Here is a 17,996-nt window from a genome sequence, read left to right on the forward strand (position 1 = left end):
GGGCGCTCATCCCGCACGTGCCAGGGCATAGCTCTGCCAGTGCGCCACATTATGAAGAGGTCGGGATAGGCGAACCTTACAAGCAAAGGTCAAGTTGAGACATAACATCCCATCTCGTCTCCCACGATACCCTAGTCAGAAGGCATCGTCCACAGGGAATCCGGCCCGTCTTGGAAATCGCGATACTGAGCCTTCAAGCCCACCATTTACTTGAACTTGAACACTGCCATGGCCTTCTACCAGACCAGAAAAGATATCTATTCTACTTTTCTTCTGTTGGCAAAGCTCGATGGACCAAAATGCTTCGAGCTAGACTTGTGGTAGGTTCGTCAGGCTGCGTAGCAAGAGACTTCAAGTAGCTTTTGGATCTTTTGCATCATTGACATCTCTTGGGTCTTGCAGATGATTCGGGTCTGTTGGAATTTTGCCTGCAGGGCCTTGGCCTCCTTTCGTTCCACGTTGAGCTTTTTGTATTCCTCATACCACGCCTTCATCTGCGCATTCGTCCCTTGGATGCGTGTTTAGCTCCCGGTTATTTTACTTCACATAACCTAGACTAGACGAGTTGACGTCTTGAAATACACATGCGCCGGGTGGTAAGTTATTCTCTATCCCAGACTTCCCCAGGTGCCTCGTCTGCGGAAGTCGTCCTATAGATAAGCCAAGTGAGGATATTCCATGGATCTAGCCAGATTGCTGCCAGAGCTACCGCATTCATTGTCGTGGCGCCCTACTCTCAAGACTTGTACGACAGGCTCAAGCAGTGGGATAATCCTGTTGGGCATTCCGTGGAGTGGGTTGACGATGCCATAGCCAGCCTATAAGACGTCATTGGCGGGCTCTAACGCCATGTCATTTACAGCAACGAGCTCAAGTATAAAATCATCAAGGGCATAGGGGGCGCTTTGCAACCGTGGGAGACCACTTATTAAAAGCACGAGCGCCTAAACAGGGAGGCGGCCGCCGAGCTTAAAAAGATTGAGGATAAGGAGGCAGCGAGGGCGAAGAAGAAAGTCGAAAGGACCCTATCATCGTGTGTCTTAGTCCTGAGGTAAGAATTCACTTCGGCAAATAATTCCTGTAGATGGCGAAACGGGTGGTTTCCCGTCCTCCGACCACTGGCATTGGATACATTGCCTATGTTGAACTTGAATACAGAGTATTTTGAAAGTTTAAAGTCAAAGACCTCTTTCCATGCTGTCCTGGATCAATCCAATTTATCAGCAAGCAAAGTCTACTTCGGAGCTTCTATGAACTTAAATAGTAGCCTAAGCCGAAAGAGCTTTACCAGGTAACATGAGCATGGGCGTGGAAGATAGCACGGTGCAAGATCAAAACAAAGATATAAAGAACTTGAAGTGATTCTTATGGTGGCAATGGATCGGCCCTGGTTGGTATCCATCAATGCGCAAGAAAGGGTTGACACCCGGTTCTGTAACCTTGCCATCTACAAAAGCCATTCTCATCCCGTCGCGAGATGAAGGTCGCAACATTTCTTGCCGAAAATTGAAACCAATCGGTACTTTTATGAAGCCCAGGGGCATATTTATGCATATTCATGATGGTGGTTGGCTATTAACCATGAAGAGTCCTCTGATATATATGTACAGAGCGTAGCAGATTCTACTTAACTTATCTGTGTTTCGTGCGATATCGACTTTCACCAGACCACCATTTTCCAGCCCCTCAAAACAATTGCCTAGATGTAGCACATTGGGTAATCGGCAATGCTGCCAACGTAACTACATGATGCCGAGCTTGCTTTTATCGGAGGGGAGAGCGCAGGTACAAATCTGGCTGTATTAGCGGTTCTCGCGCCCCTGTGCTGCTCGGTTAATGAATGTTCCAGGCATCAACTCGAAGGATTACTTATCCATTACGGAATATTTTAAATGCACTGGCGTCCCGGTACTAGGCACCTTGACGAGTTTCCGACATTAGTGTTGGATGAAGAGTCTCTTACGCACTTCCGCAACGCATATTTGCCTGATTTAAAGCCAGAACAGGCAATGCGGCCAGAAATTTCTCCATTTCATGCCGACCGACGGGGTTTACGGCTCCTACTAACTTTGATAACCTGCGTGGCAGAAGATTGCCTATTAGAGGACTCAATCTTCATGGCCTGTAGATGGATGATGGCTGGAGGTCACGCGGTCCTTAAACTCTATTCTGGCAGTCCGCACGGATTTATTGTATTCACACTTGAGGAACAAGAGAACACCCGGATAGCTCTGAAACAAGTTGCCCAATTAAGCACCGTCGACGGAAGGCGAGGTCCTGGCGAACCGGAGGGACCTGGCTCGACCATGTTTGATACTTGATTGAGACCTCAGTCTGCATCGAACGCCCCTCAAAAGCAAAATCTCTACCGGTCAGCTTGGTCATGAGATGAGTAAAAAAATACAATATCCACGCTCCGACAGCCGGGGTATTGAAAGTAACCGTCGTCCGGAGTACAATGGCAGTGTAAGGGCGAGCTATAACTTATCATAATCGGGTTGTTCCAAGTAGAGTAATATTATGGGGCAAATGTGGAGAAATTAGATGTTGACATGTGGGGAGTGAGGGGAACAAGGTCCTTTAGGCCAATCCAAGAGCGCGGGTGATGCGGAGACGGCCCCACCTTTACCCTGGGGGGCGTGTAACCACGGCAAAGGCAAGCGTCATCCAAGTCGGCTCGAGACGATGCGAGCAACGTTCGCTTCTTCTGGCTGGTGGCGCGGGCCTCCAACATAATTTGAGTCGAAACCGACATGCTGGTTTCGGAACTTGGTATAAGAGCTCGATCGTCTTATACACCACGCACGGCTGCGAGCACGATACATTGAATTGGAACGAGACACAACGACCACCCTCTTTATAGGAAATCTTGACCCATTAATCTCTTTTCATGAACACTTTTGCGCACGATGAGCAGCATTCTTGATCAAACTCCTGTGGTGGAGGATCGCGATGCTACCGGTGGCATGGTCAAGGGCTCAACGGACCGCTACCAGATTGTTGAAAAGACACTGGGAGAGCCGCGTGATTTGCGAATTATCACTGTGGGTGCAGGTGCTTCAGGCTTAAATCTCGCCTACCAGATCGACAAGCACATGCAGCAAGTCACACACATCGTTTACGAGAAGAACCCCGAAGTGGGAGGCACGTGGTACGAGAACAAGTATCCCGGATGTGCTTGTGATGTCCCGTCTCACAATTATCAATTCACGTGGGAGCCCAATCCAGAATGGACCAATTTGTAGGAATTCTCAGCGGCTTAGTGCTATTATTATGAGCTTTAGACTCACACATCGCTAGTTACTCCTCTGCACCCGAGATCTTGGAGTATTTCAAAAGGCTGGCAACAAAGTACGAGCTATACCGATTCATTAAGCTCGGCCACAAGGTCATCCACGCCAGGTGGGATGGAGAGCAAGGGATTTGGAACGTCAAGATTGAGAATGTAAGCGACGGGTCTGTCATTGACGACTGGTGTCATTTCCTCATCAATGGCTCCGGAATTCTAAAGTAAGTCGATCGTCTGTGAGTAGGTGATCTCATCTGACCCATGGTAGCAATTGGAAGTGGCCAGACATCCCTGGACTCGACTCCTTTAGAGGCCGACTTCTTCACAGCGCGGCATGGGACCCATCGGCAGACTGGCGAGGAAAGTCTGTGGCCGTGCTTGGCTGTGGATCGTCTGGGATTCAGATTATTCCCACGATACAACCCGGTATTGCGAATTATTTCTACATTCTGTGGCGCTAAAGCATGGGGTCGATCGCTGACCGATCATTAGATGTCAAGAAGCTGATCACTTTTATCCGAACACCAACCTGGATCACCGCCGGCTTAGCCCAGAGCAAAGCAGGCCCAGGTGGAGCAAACTTTGCCTGTATAGCGATATAGTGCCCTAGCAAACCATGAGCATTCATTCGCTAATTCCAGGTATAGTCTCGGAGGAACAAAAGCAGACATTCAGAGGGGACCCGAAAGCCTACATGGGCTACCGTAAAGACATCGAATCGGAGCTCAACTCTCGATTTAAATTTGTCCGTGCTCGCTGTTCCCGCTCAAGTGGCTCGTCTTCAAAACTAACAGCCGCCTCAGATTATCAAGGATAGTCCAGAACAGGAGGAAGCAGTTAGATTCACCGTCAATGGGATGAAGGAAAAACTGGGAAAAGACTCCCCGCTACTGAAGCATATGCTACCAACCTTTGCCGTCGGCTGCCGACGTCCCACGCCAGGGAATGGATACCTGGAGGCGCTCACTAAAGAAAATGTTCGGGTGGTGACAGACGCCATCTCGGAAATTGTCCCAGAGGGCATCAAGACCTCCACCGGAGAGATCTTGAAAGTTGACATGTTAATATGTGCCACGGGGTTCGACATATCATTTTGCCCCAGATATCCAGTGATTGGAAAAGACGGCATTTCGCTTGGGGACCAGTGGAAAGACAAACCAGAGGCTTATTTGTCTCTCGCTGTTCCAAACTTTCCAAACCACTTTAGTACGTGTTCATACCATCTCTTTATTTGCCATCGTGGCCTTGCTAACCTCCGTTTGACGCATAGCGTTCCTTGGACCAAACGCCCCGATAGGACACGGATCCGTACTACCCATTGTAGAGCACGCTGCCAAGTACATCATTCAGATACTTCATAAATGCCAGACAGAAGGCATCAAATCCGTTGCCCCTAAACAGGAGGCGGTAGCGGATTTTTCTGAGCACATTGACATCTTCATGAAGCGCACTGCTTGGAGTACGCACTGTCGATCGTGGTTCAAGAATGGAAAAGTTGATGGGCCAGTCGTTGCCTTGCACCCGGGTAGCAGAATACACTGGTTCCATATGCTTGAGAAGCCGCGCTTCGAGGACTTTGACTGGCAGACCTTTGGTAAAAATCGCTTTGCCTATCTTGGAAACGGTTTCTCGACTAAAGAGAATCCCGGGCGCGATACTCCGTATTATTTTGATAATCCTTATGAAGGCTACAGGGGCATTACGTATTAAATAGTGTGCTATTTTAATAATATGGCGTCAGTTACACCGAGGTTCCTTTCCATGTGCTTTTTTGCGGTGCTTCGACCACGAATGTCGCTCCTCGACTTTCATGTCATGCTGAGATATGCAGCGGTATTGGGCTGTTCCAACAGGGGGATGGCGATGAGCAATTCTTCGAGATTTATCATCAGGTCTGGGTTCTGTAGGCATGCAATATCCATTCATGTTTGTACAATCAGACCGAGGGATACCAATTTCGTTTACATTGACCTCGATTTTCTAACATCAGGCAGCCTCGTGAGCTCATGCTTGACCCATCCCACTTGGCCCCCCCTTTGTGATAATCTCCTGCAAATTCTCCGGGATGTCTGGGGCTGATCAGGGAACTTGACGCCGGTACATTGACAAATCCGAACCGGCTAATTGACGACTTTGGCCAGGATATCTAATGCTTATATATCCTTTGCTCAAAGTTGGCTTATAAGCATTGAATTCTTTTCCATATAGCCTACACGCGATGCTGTTTCATGTTCCAAAGTCCAACGTCAATGCATATATAATTTTACTACTACTAGTTGCAGAAAAGAGTAGAACTTTTGTAACTCCCTACCCAACGATATCAATCTCATTACGCGGTAATTCGTCAATCTGTTATTTCCAGTAACCCGTCGCCTGTCCCTAGCCACGGTAAGACTTGCAAATTCTCCTCAGACTCTGTATCTCATACTGATAGAGTCGATATCATCGCTCGCCTTGCCATGGAACCCGACCAAGGCGCCATCGGCAAGATGTTCCTCTTTGCCACCACTGCCTCCCGTAACCCAAGGGACGCCCCTTTTCGTCTTGAACTTGAGCTCGTCAACGCGCGCCCCCGACCGTAAATCCCAGCTTGCGGAGCCGTCCCTTGGAAAGTGGAATGTTTGATACATGTCGTCGTCTTCAATCCTGTTGTAGAGCTCCTTGTGCTGCCCATCAGTCCATGTGAGTCCAATGCCTTTGAGAACCCACTTGTCCTTGCAATCTTTGGTGCCCCAGCCACTCCAGACCTCGAGGAGCTTCACATTTGCGTCGGAATTCTGTGGGTAGAGTTCATAGGGATGGCCGCCATTCCCACCAAAGACGCGAGTATCTTTAACAGGCATGGTTGGAAATTTGTCAGTGTTGTCTCTGAATTTGGCTGAAATAGTACAACTAAGCGTTCAAGGCTTAAAGCAACCCGAGGGACGAAACAGGTGGGTTGTCCAGCTTATATGGGATGTATGTATAGAGCCGGGTTGCTTGTCGTCACTATTCACGGTTTATATCCGCCGGGGTGGGTAACGCGCCACCAAACACAATTATATGGACTCGTTGATCCCGTCGATAAAGTTTTCCTGGATACACCATCGCGCGGGCTATTCGACAAATGAGTTCCTCTGCCTACGGAGGGGCAGATGGCGAGATGAGTGGCGTTATCCGCAGCGTTGCAATCAAACAAAACTCATTTTGGACTCGGAGACGTTCATCTTGGAACTCGCCCGGGTGTTAAAGTTGGTCCATGAGTCTCGGCCCTTTTTAACTCTGACTTGAGAGTGAATTATGTATGATGGGATTTCTGCCATGACGATCTCTGGTGGAAACTTTGCTGGGAAATTGAGAAGCCCGAATACAACATGCTGAAATGTCACGGCGAATTTCTTACATGCATGGAAATTGGAGGCTTAAATATTGGGGCTATGAATAGACTGCAACCACACGCGGTGGCGTATTCCAATATTCTCTGACAAACTATGAAATATTTATTAGTTCTGTTATATTGGCGAGATGTCATGGCCCAACATGCGAGAGTTTGCACGGAAGAAAAGCCCCCCACTGGTAAAAGGGGGCCGAGACAAGCGACCGAGAAATAGTACATAAATCTGATGATTAGATTTATAATACGTCAACAGGTCTAATTATAGGCTGATTGGTGTACCATAGATCTAGTAGATTTCCCGCGATTTCACTGGCTTGGGATATAGCATCCGGGCTAGCCGCGTGACGTATTTCGATCAAGCCATTGCATTCCCATCCGGTAATGAGATGCAGATGGTGTGAGAGACTTTCGTACGATTCGCCTTCAAGGCATGTAAAGAATTCATCTCTTTGGCCCGTACTCCGCGTTGCATCACGCAGGCCCGCCACATATCGTGAGCCATGCAAGGAGATGAAAGTTCGTCTACGGTGGGTACTTTGGCAACGTTGTTTTGACGCTCTCCCGTTGCGACGCTGAGGCTGTCTTGGTTGGCTCTGACAAAAGCAACCGGCCGTGTTGTGTACCAGTGATTTGTAAGAGCATCGGGCCACTCGCAGACTTGAGCTCTTGAATACACCGGCGACCAATGTGGGCTTACTTTTGAGAGGCCCGAGATATGAAATCAGTGGCTTCATATAAGCAGATTCTGGTTAGACGGCTCTACAACGATGAGCTAGGAAGCTCGCTGCCCTGTGGGGTGATTATTCGCATGGCCTTGCAACCAAATCTACTGTCAACAGAGGTCTAGGTCTGTCAACTCATAGTTCTATGAATTCCCCAATAAATCTCTAGCTTTTGATTCGGGCCTTGGTCACGCTGACCGTGTTCCATTGGTCACACACAGAGCAAGCAGCGGATTTCACGTACTAGTTGCTCGTTAAATACATAACCGTTGACGTTGAGATGGAGCCTACCTAAACTAGCACAGCCTGACTGTGTCTTTGGGCGAGTTTGAACTGGAGTGCCTCTAGGATATTACACGTGTTTACCTATTCGCCACGTATATTCATGCATTTAACATCAAAATGCGATGTCCTAGTCTAAAACGAGACGCTTAAAATGCTGAAATATTTAGCAGCTACTAGGTCATGTTGAGTCTATTTGGAGCTCAGGTAGCTATGTGGTACCAAGTATATAGGGATTCCTGTCACGATGAAAGGGAAATGTCTTGAAATATGAGACTTGTCACACGGGCATGCACCACAGCCTCACGGCACGGACCGGCCCTCGGACTCTACGATAGACACACACGGAAGGTCACGAGCCTGTAATTTGCCCCTGCTCTTAGCGGCTGACATATTACGGGGTGGAAACTTTACCCATTTATCCTTCAGGAGGCGGCCACTCACCCATTGATGTCAATACTATGCCGGCTCGCAGACGGCACCCAACTGTCGTGTAGGGCATATTCAAAACATCTGAAGCAGTGGCCAGGCTTGAGGGATTTCTTTCCTCTTCCAGACGCTGCATTATCATCACGTGGCCTTGGTGAGTGGCACGTGATAAGCGGTTCCTTTGTGTAACTTTTGATGTGACGAACAATATGCAGGCTGCTTCTCCGCACCTTCGCAGCCCAGGTGCTGCCAGAAAAGACATCAGAAGGGAAAAAACCCCAAGGCCACTGGTCTTGGAATAACATGGATTCTTCAGAGACATCGCCACTCCTCTCTCCTGTCAAGAGTCACCAGGATGAACCAACACGGATCAAGCGCGAAAAGGCACGTCCGGCCGTCATCGTCTTGCTCCTCTTACTCTACACCGTATTCCTAGACCTCGGCTTCTACCTAATGGAGCCGGCACAAACCCGCATATTGGAGCGCATCTACTGCCGTGAATACTACGAAAAGCATGACCCAAGCCTCATCGGGAGCGATGGCCGAGGCGGCGTTGATGAGAAGTGGTGCAAAGTGAGCTGGGTCCAGGGCGAGGTAGCCATGCTCAAGGGCTGGCAACTGACGTTTGACGGCACAGGAAGTGAGCCTTTCTTCGTCCTTGACATTGAAGACCTTTCTACCTGTCGGAGCTAAGCGTCACCGCGGTAGTGTTGATCTTCTCCATCCCATGGGGCTATGCCGCAGACGTATACGGTCGAAAGCCCGTCATTGTGCTTGTGAGTGTGGCACTCCTGGTCAAACACAGCTATATGCAACTCGTCAGCTATCTCGACGGAGCCATACCACTCCAATGGATCTGGTTGTCGGCACTGCACGCTATTTTCGGCGGCGGCGTGCCCGTCAACACCGCTCTCACACACACCATCGTCTCTGACGTGGTTGCAGAGGGAAGCAGGTGTGTTGACCTCTTGCATGATGACATACCGCGAGAAAAGTACTGAGGCGCCTAGGGTCAAGGGTGACGATTTTCTTCCAGCTTATGGCTGTGGGCATCGCGGCGGAATTCCTCGGCTCCCTTGGTGCCGCCGCACTCATGAGCTGGAACCCGTGGATACCCATGATTCTCGCCATTTTCATCAAAGTGGCTGGTATTGGTATACTGCTGTTCATCCCGGAAACACTGAATTACAACGCTAGTGAACCTGATGCTGCGCCCGCCGAGGAAGCAACTGCGCAGCCTTTAGAGTGGTGGAGGTGTTGCCAGAATGCACTCAGCCATATTCTGAGCTCGATATCCTTCCTGGCATCTAATAGGAAGCTTTTGTTAATAATTTCCCCCTTCACAGCTGATCCGCTTTTCAACCAGGAAATTCTGCGTCTATACATCTCGACGCATTATAAGCAAACCCTCGCGTACGCTACAATGATGATATCCATTCGCTCCGGCTGCATCTTATTCCTCAACCTCTTCATCCTACCCGTCTTGAACAGGCACTACCAGAAATTATGGGGCCCTAGACAATCTGACTTGCTTCTCGCACGCGCCAGCGCAGCAATCATGTCTCTGAGCTTGCTGGGGCTCGGCGTGGCGCCCAATCGACCGCTCTTGGTCTCAGCTCTGCTTATCAATTCTCTTGGATGGGGAATGCTGCCCCTGGTCAGAAGCTTGGCGACGAGTCTAGTGGAGCACCACAATGTTGCGCGGCTGAATAGTCTTATCGGTGTGGTTGATATAGTTGGCCGGATAGCGGGGAGCCCTCTCATGGCTCTGTTGTTTGCAAAAGGAGTCGAGACTGGGGGCACGTGGGCTGGCTTGCCCTTTATATTCTACTCCGGAGTTGTTTTGATTCTGCTAGTGGGATTGATGCACGTTTCTGTATAAATTGTAGAATCTCCTGACAAACCATGCTGTTTGACGGTGTGACAAGGGTACAATGGTAGGCTTGGAGTTACTAGCTCAATTCATCTAATAAAAATCTTTGATATTAAACGTCCCTGTTTTCTCTCAAGGCCTAGTAAACCAAAGAGCTCTTTAAATATAAAAATTCGGTGAGGGTGTTCTGCCGTAGGTCCCGTGATGTTAACACTCGTGTAACCGTGTGACAACTGTATTGGTTTGAAGCGCTATAATTCTACGAAATCCTCTTTGATTGATAATTAGTACATCGAGAGATGTTAGCTATCTATTTGGTAAAAGTAATTTGTACGCAGAAATTAGTTTCCGCCTGGCGGCCGTGAGCGACTATAACAAGCGTTGGCCAGCGACACCTGTTGCACTCGAGCGCTAATCAGTGCATCTAAATACTCTTGCAGTTTTTATTATTCGAGATCGCTTTTTGATCATGTCCATCTTTTATGATTTGGCATTTTTCCCTAGTTCCTCACCTCATCTGATTACCGGTTTAATAACATATGATTTACCGGCCACGCTACGGATTTACATGACTCTTCAATATTTTATTCTGCATCTAGACAGGGGCCCACTTGACTCGTTGTAAAGCGTGGGGGTCTACCTTGGTGCCCAGACACTCACATGTTAGGTGGGGCCGAATGCAGGTCCCCGAGAGGGAGAGGGAGGGGGTGGGTCTAATGCGCGGTCGAACATGGCAACGTGGAATCAATACGAAGAACCAGACATCTTCTAATCCCCGCAAGAGAACAGAGTTCAGGAGCCGGGGGTTAAGGTGAGAAAATTAACTCGAATCAGAGCAAGAACGATCCATTTCATTGGGGTGTATATGGGTAGGCTGGCCGCAGACAGCCCCCGCCACGCGTTTGTTCTGCGCATCAGGCTCATGTCAGAAGTGCATGACCTGATGTGTGTAGATTGGCAGCGAGTGTGTTTCAACCTATCTGACACTTGATGCCAATTACCGGGCTTATACCATGGCCTGGAACGCCGCCTTGCCATGAAAGCTCGTCGGTGTTGACGTATGGAACTCCTTCATGGCGCCGATTATCCTAGTCGTCGGCCCAAGTTTGAGCTCAGTGGAATTCATGGCACAATGCGCCCAGCGCCTTGCGTCATGCGTAGCCGCGTAGATGCTCAACGGTACTAGTCAATGGGCGCAAGAAACCCGTTTGAGTAACTTCCAACGCAAGAAACGGCCGACTGCACAATCCTCTTTGATTCCCAGCTGCTCTCTTCCAGGACTTCGGAGCAGTCGTTCCTGGTATTCTGCCTTGAATCGAATATTTCTTGTCCGGCGATAAGAACTGGCATTGCTACGAGTCATCCACGGCCCACACCCCAAGTTGCTCATTATGCATTTTCCTATAATGCTATGCTAAGGCAGGGATTATCGGGAATAGGATAGGGTATACCAGGTCTATCTCTTTTCGTCTATTTTTAATTCCTAGCCAGATTAGCATGAGACTTTTCAACTTCGGAAAATAACAAAGTTTAGATTAGAGTACATTAAGCCTTGACCAACCTCGTGGTTTGATACAATTTAATATAACTTAATTTATCGAAGGGGGCCGCAACTTTATAGGCGGGTATACATAGAAACGCAAGGGCGTGTGGGGCCGGCCTCTTGGCGCTTAACCGAAAATAGGCAGATGCCCGGATTTTCGGGGTTTTCAATGCCCTCCGCTCCGTCAGTGCTTTGGAATAACTTCACATCCATGTTCCAGCCTCCATCCACGTGGGTACGCTTGGGCCCGTCCCCCCCAAACTTAATCCCAGCATTTGTAGTACTGATGCACGCAAGCACCATGATGCAAAACCAACAGCGTCGAGATCGGGGGTCTGGGGACTAGGATCCCGTAAAGTCGGGGCCCTGCGGCGGATCCCCAAGGCTCGCCTCTACGCCGTTTATGGGAGGTGATGGCTGTGCCATTTCGCCATAGAAGGCTCAGTGGGACTAGGTGTCGGTCGCTCTAAATGAAAGCTTGGCGGGCTCATTTCTTACAGTTTCGTAGACCTGGAGGCGGTGCGGATAGGTGCACATGGGCGGGCGAGGACGCAGGGATAAAGCGAGTATCATGGAAATGTGCATCTCATTGTAGCGACGAGTCTGTTTTCTTGCTCTTGAAGTTGTTATTATTTCTCTGCGATGAAGTCTATACGAGCTCCAAGCCAGGACTAATACCAGTAGTCGTCGAGTTGGAAGGGGGTGAAGGTATAGACACAAGACCCAAAATGGCGTGGACGCACTAATTTAGAAGATTGCAGTGCCTCAGCCTAGAGAAGCGTCCGGAATTAGGGATGTCGGGAATATACATACATATCCAATTATCTACACGTGCCCTCTTACCCTAAATATTCTCCGAGGTACGGGACTGAAATGCCTTGAGCATCTTGCTTACCATACTTTGTATCTGAATGCTGTTTATTAGTAATAATAACCAAAAGTAAAAAAGGAAAATTCGAGCTGCACTGATTTCCTTGCAATGTTGGTATCAACCACAGCGCCTCTGGGTAAATAGATAAGATTGCAGGACTCGCTGGCCACAATCCGCTGTGCATTGGGCGAATCAATGTCTAAGCGGCTAATTTCTGTTTCCATATTTACACCACTACATCTGGGAGCTCGTACTTGACTTCGTTCAGTCCTGGTAGTGAAGGAGGAAATCAAGCACCAACGAGTCATATTCTCTTTCACAATTGTGCAGGCTGGCAAAACCCTTCAGGCTTCGGTGTTGTAGGATCCAGAGCGCTGACAGGGCTGCTTACAAATGATGAATCTTTCCGTGCGCCGATTCAAGCAAGCTCGCTCTTATGCTCGCCGCTTGTTAGTTTTTGTTAGTTTCCTCTTTATCTTAGCACGGGATACTACCGCAGAGGTTCTTTTGGCGTCTTACTCACGCGACGTTTAGCGAAGCTGGGGATGGCGCCCCGGCTAACAACACCACGGCTCGCGACTGGCGCGGAGGTGGAACGTTTCATTCCGGCGTCATGGAGCGACGACCATTATGATGCCGGCAAGGGGCCCTCAGGGATTTGGCAAACTGAGCCCCGGACCCACGCGCTTGCAAGGCCAATCGATTACTGCCTGGATTGCGCAATCGTGCCCATGACGGTTCTTGGTCGCCGCATCGACTGCAACCGTGGGAGGCGGCCCGCCCGTGGTGCAAAATAGACGACGGCTAATATAATATCATGCACGGAAATGACATCGAAGCATGTGCCACGCAAGACCGCCTTGCCTGACGACTCCGCAGTTCCTCCTTATTTCCGGAGAAACTTACAACATTGAACTTGCCCCGTCGAGGAAACTCCACCTCCACTGCCTGATGTCGCGATGATAACAATTTGGGCCAATCGGCGGCAGCCAAAATTGAAGCCACTTGCGACCGAGCCATGGAACCCGCCTCGTTCGAAACCTGGGAGTTGTCTTGGCTATTGGGGCTGTACATTGCATGTTACACGCAGGGAGCCCCAGACCTCATGCAATTCATCCTTGATCGTCCTCGTCTGTTTCACATGCTGGACGAAGCATACACAGGCGCGTTGCGTCTAAAGGTTATTTCACATGGCAGCGGCGGGACCAAGTCATTCAGCAATCATTGATGTCTCAGCTCCCCCACGCGTCGCTGGCCCTGCCGGACATGGAGTCATGGACCCTCCGACCCGCGGGACTGGTTCTGTTAATTCCTGGATAGTCCCCATGAAACAGCCCCATCAGCTGCCGACTAGCAGAGTATTCACCCAGTGCCCTTTTTGGCTACGGCAAACCAGACGTCTCGGCCGTCCAGATGTCGTGTAAGCGATGCACGGGAGCCCGACATGGCCGCACCTACAGAGCCGCGCAGGTATATTCGCGAACCATCTCGCACAGACACTTTGCCATTGTCACAAGCCTCGGAGTTTTGTCAGGGTTGAAATTGGATACTTGACCCTTGACACTGTTTAGGATGCTGACAGCGCAACAGAGTACTTGGTTTAGATGTACTACTTCCTTGTGTACCACTTTCATGTCAATGGCATTTTGTGCTTTGCTGCAGACATGTTATTCATTCATCATCCGATCAAAAGACCTTCCCTTCCCCGTAAAGGCAACGTAAAGCAACCCAGTTGAGGCATGAGTTGATGGTACGAATGGCAATACTACAATGCATGGATAGCCGGCGGTCTGATTCAAATGCCCGTAGAACCTTATTATTGGGACGAAGCAGCCCGACGGAATCGTTAGCGTGCTTCTGGAAGCCAAGCAGTGACGAAACCTAGCTCAGCCTTTATTGATTATAATGCCGGACGCTTATCCCAGGTGCCGAGCCATCAAGCCACACCCGTCCATCCGTCAACGCCGTGGATCCTGCCCTTTAATGGCATCTTGGCTCATGTCTGAGATTGCCCGTCCGGGTCCTCTATTTATGCAAGATGGCACTACATGGCCATAAACCGACGTCCGCCCTACTAAGCCGGTAGTTGAGACATTCACCTCTTTGAGCCCCCACCATGCCGACGTTACACATCCCAGGCGCAAGGCTGTTGGAAACTGCCGCGTCACGGCAATACCTTTAAATTTTCTTAAATACTTCCATTCTAGGTTAGTAGTGACAGACTTCATGATTCAATGCCATTCATGCCTTCATTTACATCCAAGCCTCGCGAGATGATCTAAAATGTATAAAACAGTCACGACGAACCCGAAGATGCTGCAGAAAATCTCCCATCTCATCACACCAACACCCTCAAGACACATCTTAACTACATAAACACACTCCTTAACAACACACACCTACTCTAAGACTCTCCTTCAATAAAATGAAGTTTTCCTTAACTCTCGTCACCGCCCTTCTCGGTCTGGCTGCCGCCGCGCCCCAGAATGACCCGTCCACCGAGGGTCTCTCCAAGGAGCTCGCAGACGAAATGCAAAAGGTCCTAAAGCAGCTAGAAGAAGACAACAAGAAGAGCATCCCCGGCACCATCCAGGCCATGGCCGAGCAGCTCGGCTGGCAAGCGGCCGGCAACCTCCCCGGCAAGGTCGGCCAGGGCGCCACCCTCCTCTCCTTCCTCGCCACCTCGGACTACAGCATCACCCCCGAGAACGGCAAGGAGTGGGTAAAGAACCTCGGCGGCGTGGCGCTCTCGTTCCTCCCCAAGGTCGGCACCCTCGGCAACATCCCCGGCTTCCTGGGCATGCTCAAGACCATCGCCATCGGCCTCGAGCGCGCCCAGTTCCCCGAGCTCGCGGCCAAGCGCGACGCCGAGGCCAAGTGCTTCGCCGACAACAAGGTCCGCACCTACAAGGACCTCTGCGCCTACTGCAAGCCGCACCTGACCATCTCCCTGCTCGGCAGGCTCAACGGCTGCACCGACGAGCTGGTCGCCAACCGCGACGACTACGTGGACCACAAGCGGGCGCAGAGCTTCTGCGCCGACGCGGTCCTCTGCTCGGGCTATAATGACGGGGGGCCGAGCAAGATCATCAAGAACGGCTTCCGGTACGACCCGCTGCGCTCGTTCTGGTGCAAGGACAAGGATGTCCAGATTGGCATGCTGCTGAGTAGCTGGATTGGGGAGCCGCTCCGCGACAGCCTCTATATGCTCGACGCTGAGGACTTTCGCAACGCTTTGACCCCCGCTTGTAAGGAGATCACGAAGGATCTTAATGTTGAGGGCACGTGTCCGAAGAGGGAGGAGCTCGAGGCTGCGGATAAGCTGGCGCCTCCCGTGAGCTACTGCCAGCCCGGACAGAGTGTGGCTGCTGGCGGTCCTGACAAGCCGTTTGTGCCAAAGGCTTAGACGTGCTTGCTGTGGGATTGGTGCTACGCAGCCGTGCTGGCTGCTGAAGTTCGAGGGTTGAAGGGGCCTCGCGGTGGGGACTGCGAAGGAACGGCACCGGTGGCCTGGTCTTTTGCAGGAGCAGGGGCGTATGGGATTCAAGATTAGAATGTACTCTGTTTTTATAGCGCTTTTAGGATGCTCTTTTTTTTTTTTAGAAATTGTACATACAATCACTCAGCTGAGAATGTTTGAATCGTGCAAATTGTGATGAGTCTAACGAGTGGCCTGTAATGGAATTGTGAACCATTATGTATAGTGCTTTGAAAATGCGCAGATCTACGCTAGATTCCGCACCATCATGGGAGTGGTGGCCGGCATATTTTCCAGACTGGATGGATTAACCAAGCTTTGGAGGCGCTTTGCTTTGGCCGAGGAAGCCAATAGGAATGCGCAATTCGTTGAGAAACATCTGTTTTGGGAATATCGAGGGGGCAAAGTGGGGCCGCGTCGGGAGATTCGGCGCCGCGATGCGGTTTCATGTCGAAACAAGTAGTGCATTGCCCGGCCCGCGCCATGAGCTTACGTTATGGGGGTGAGGTTTCATTTCAGATTCCTTGACCGGGGGCCCGGTGTGGCCAAGTCAAAAGCAAACACATGGCATGGACTGGCACTATGGACCAACCCGGACGCTGAGTCGAGAAGGCGATTATGGTTTCGGAAGTTTACTAAGCAGCTGTGATGAACCGGCAATCGGGATCGAAAGGGACCATAGGGCTGAGTCGGAATGAATCTTCGGAATTATGCAGTGGGCTGCAAGGACAGAAACATGAAACCAAGGATCGTGCCTGATATCCGATATGGACCTCTACCCGAACAATCGCTTGATTAGAGGATAAGGATTGCTGAGACGTTATTTCTGGGACCGGAAAGGATTCCGCTTATAATATGACTACTGCCCGGCTTTGTAGAGCAGAGAGAGAGCTTGAGGAGTCTCAGGGGTATCGCGTTCTGGCGTGTCGTGCCGCTCTATTAATTTCTATATATATATATATATATATATGTATGCATACCAAGCTTAGTTCATTCTTAGTACCAACTCCATATAAGCTAATACTCTTTCACCAAGTTGAGCGAGCATTCAACTCGCCTAGTGTTTGCTCAACAAGATTAGCTAGCTGGACCCCCGATTGCCATACTACATCATGTTGGCCCGTGAGATTCTTCACCACAGTCGGAGTAATACCGTCTGCAATCAGCTTCTTCTCCATGGCATCAAGCTGTGAGGCATTAATAAGTGTGTCCTGCTGCGACCGTGCCAGCACCAAGACATTGTTACCAGGCCACATTTGCTTATAATTTCCAGAAAAGGTAGCGGGAGATGCCAGCGTCCAATCCGCTCGTCTGCTGCCAAAAGCTTGCGTAACAAAATTGGTGTAAAACTGCTTGGATTCTGGACCGACTTCGTCCACAAGAAGAGGCAGGTCGAAGATGCCCGCGGTGGTGATGACTGCGTCTGGTAGCGGTATTTGGTCGGAATTTGCTGTGCCATTGCGGCCCGCCCGGCATGTCGGTGTCTGTTGACGCCCTTGATCGCTTAGGCGCTGCAATGCCGCGTCGCCCATGAGCAATTGCATGGCCATTGTACCACCAGCCGAATGCCCAATCAAGATGTACTTGTCCATTTGCATCCTCTGCGCCAAGGACCGGATCGCAGAGCGGACATCGTTGACGTGGTCTGGGTGCCGAACTCGGGGTTGGCTCTGTCTGCGGTTTAGGTCGTGCCTTCTGACCTGCGTATTGCCATTATCCTGGCCCTGGCCGTCGTCGCCCAAGTCCGATAGCCGGTAGTCCATGGTGGCAAAGCCGCGGATCTGGTCAAAGGGAGCGCCCTTGCGCGAACGCATTTTGGCCACGGCGCACAGGAAATCAACTCCCGCACCACTCCGCCAGGCACCTCCATGCAAGAACCTTTTAATCATGTCAGTCCGTGTCAGCCGGGAATGCTAGAGCGAGGAGTGAGGTCGTATTCATCGTACACTACCCAATATGTCCCGTTTGGATTCGATTCCAACGCTGCAGCGCATTGGAGCGTGTTTTGGCAGCCCTGGAGCAAACTGGTTTTATTGCCGACTTCTGGCACATTTTTGTTATAATTGAATAGGCCATCAATAAAGTCGTCTGTAAGCGTGTCTAGCCGTTCACCTGGGCAAACACCTTGGTCGT

General features: G+C 50.3%; 5 protein-coding genes across 5 annotated transcripts; 3 read left to right on the forward strand and 2 right to left on the reverse strand.

The window, feature by feature from the left end:
- Positions 1 to 2,909: 2,909 nt before the first annotated feature.
- moxY (FAD-binding monooxygenase moxY) lies at positions 2,910 to 4,999 on the forward strand (the record flags this gene model as incomplete). Its single annotated transcript, XM_066131627.1, has 7 exons — positions 2,910 to 3,241; positions 3,301 to 3,510; positions 3,558 to 3,715; positions 3,782 to 3,877; positions 3,937 to 4,034; positions 4,093 to 4,495; positions 4,560 to 4,999. 7 exons carry the CDS (start codon positions 2,910 to 2,912, stop codon positions 4,997 to 4,999), a joined length of 1,737 nt encoding a protein of 578 aa, XP_065987758.1.
- A 698-nt stretch (positions 5,000 to 5,697) lies between these two features.
- On the reverse strand, positions 5,698 to 6,132 carry G6M90_00g103790 (uncharacterized protein; the record flags this gene model as incomplete). The annotated part of the gene is made up of 1 exon (XM_014690487.1): positions 5,698 to 6,132. One exon carries the CDS (start codon positions 6,130 to 6,132, stop codon positions 5,698 to 5,700), a length of 435 nt encoding a protein of 144 aa, XP_014545973.1.
- A 2,269-nt stretch (positions 6,133 to 8,401) lies between these two features.
- Positions 8,402 to 9,980, forward strand: atnC_8 (MFS efflux pump atnC; the record flags this gene model as incomplete). Its single annotated transcript, XM_014690486.1, has 3 exons — positions 8,402 to 8,738; positions 8,807 to 9,053; positions 9,116 to 9,980. 3 exons carry the CDS (start codon positions 8,402 to 8,404, stop codon positions 9,978 to 9,980), a joined length of 1,449 nt encoding a protein of 482 aa, XP_014545972.1.
- Positions 9,981 to 14,810: 4,830 nt separating this feature from the next.
- G6M90_00g103810 (uncharacterized protein) lies at positions 14,811 to 15,791 on the forward strand (the record flags this gene model as incomplete). The annotated part of the gene is made up of 1 exon (XM_014690485.1): positions 14,811 to 15,791. The coding sequence occupies one exon, from the start codon at positions 14,811 to 14,813 to the stop codon at positions 15,789 to 15,791; it is 981 nt and encodes a 326-aa protein (XP_014545971.1).
- A 1,100-nt stretch (positions 15,792 to 16,891) lies between these two features.
- On the reverse strand, positions 16,892 to 17,677 carry G6M90_00g103820 (uncharacterized protein; the record flags this gene model as incomplete). Its single annotated transcript, XM_014690484.1, has 1 exon — positions 16,892 to 17,677. The coding sequence occupies one exon, from the start codon at positions 17,675 to 17,677 to the stop codon at positions 16,892 to 16,894; it is 786 nt and encodes a 261-aa protein (XP_014545970.1).
- Between the last annotated feature and the right edge of the window lie 319 nt (positions 17,678 to 17,996).

The sequence above is a fragment of the Metarhizium brunneum genome, chromosome 6 (assembly GCF_013426205.1).
Source record: "Metarhizium brunneum chromosome 6, complete sequence".
NCBI lineage: Eukaryota > Fungi > Ascomycota > Sordariomycetes > Hypocreales > Clavicipitaceae > Metarhizium > Metarhizium brunneum.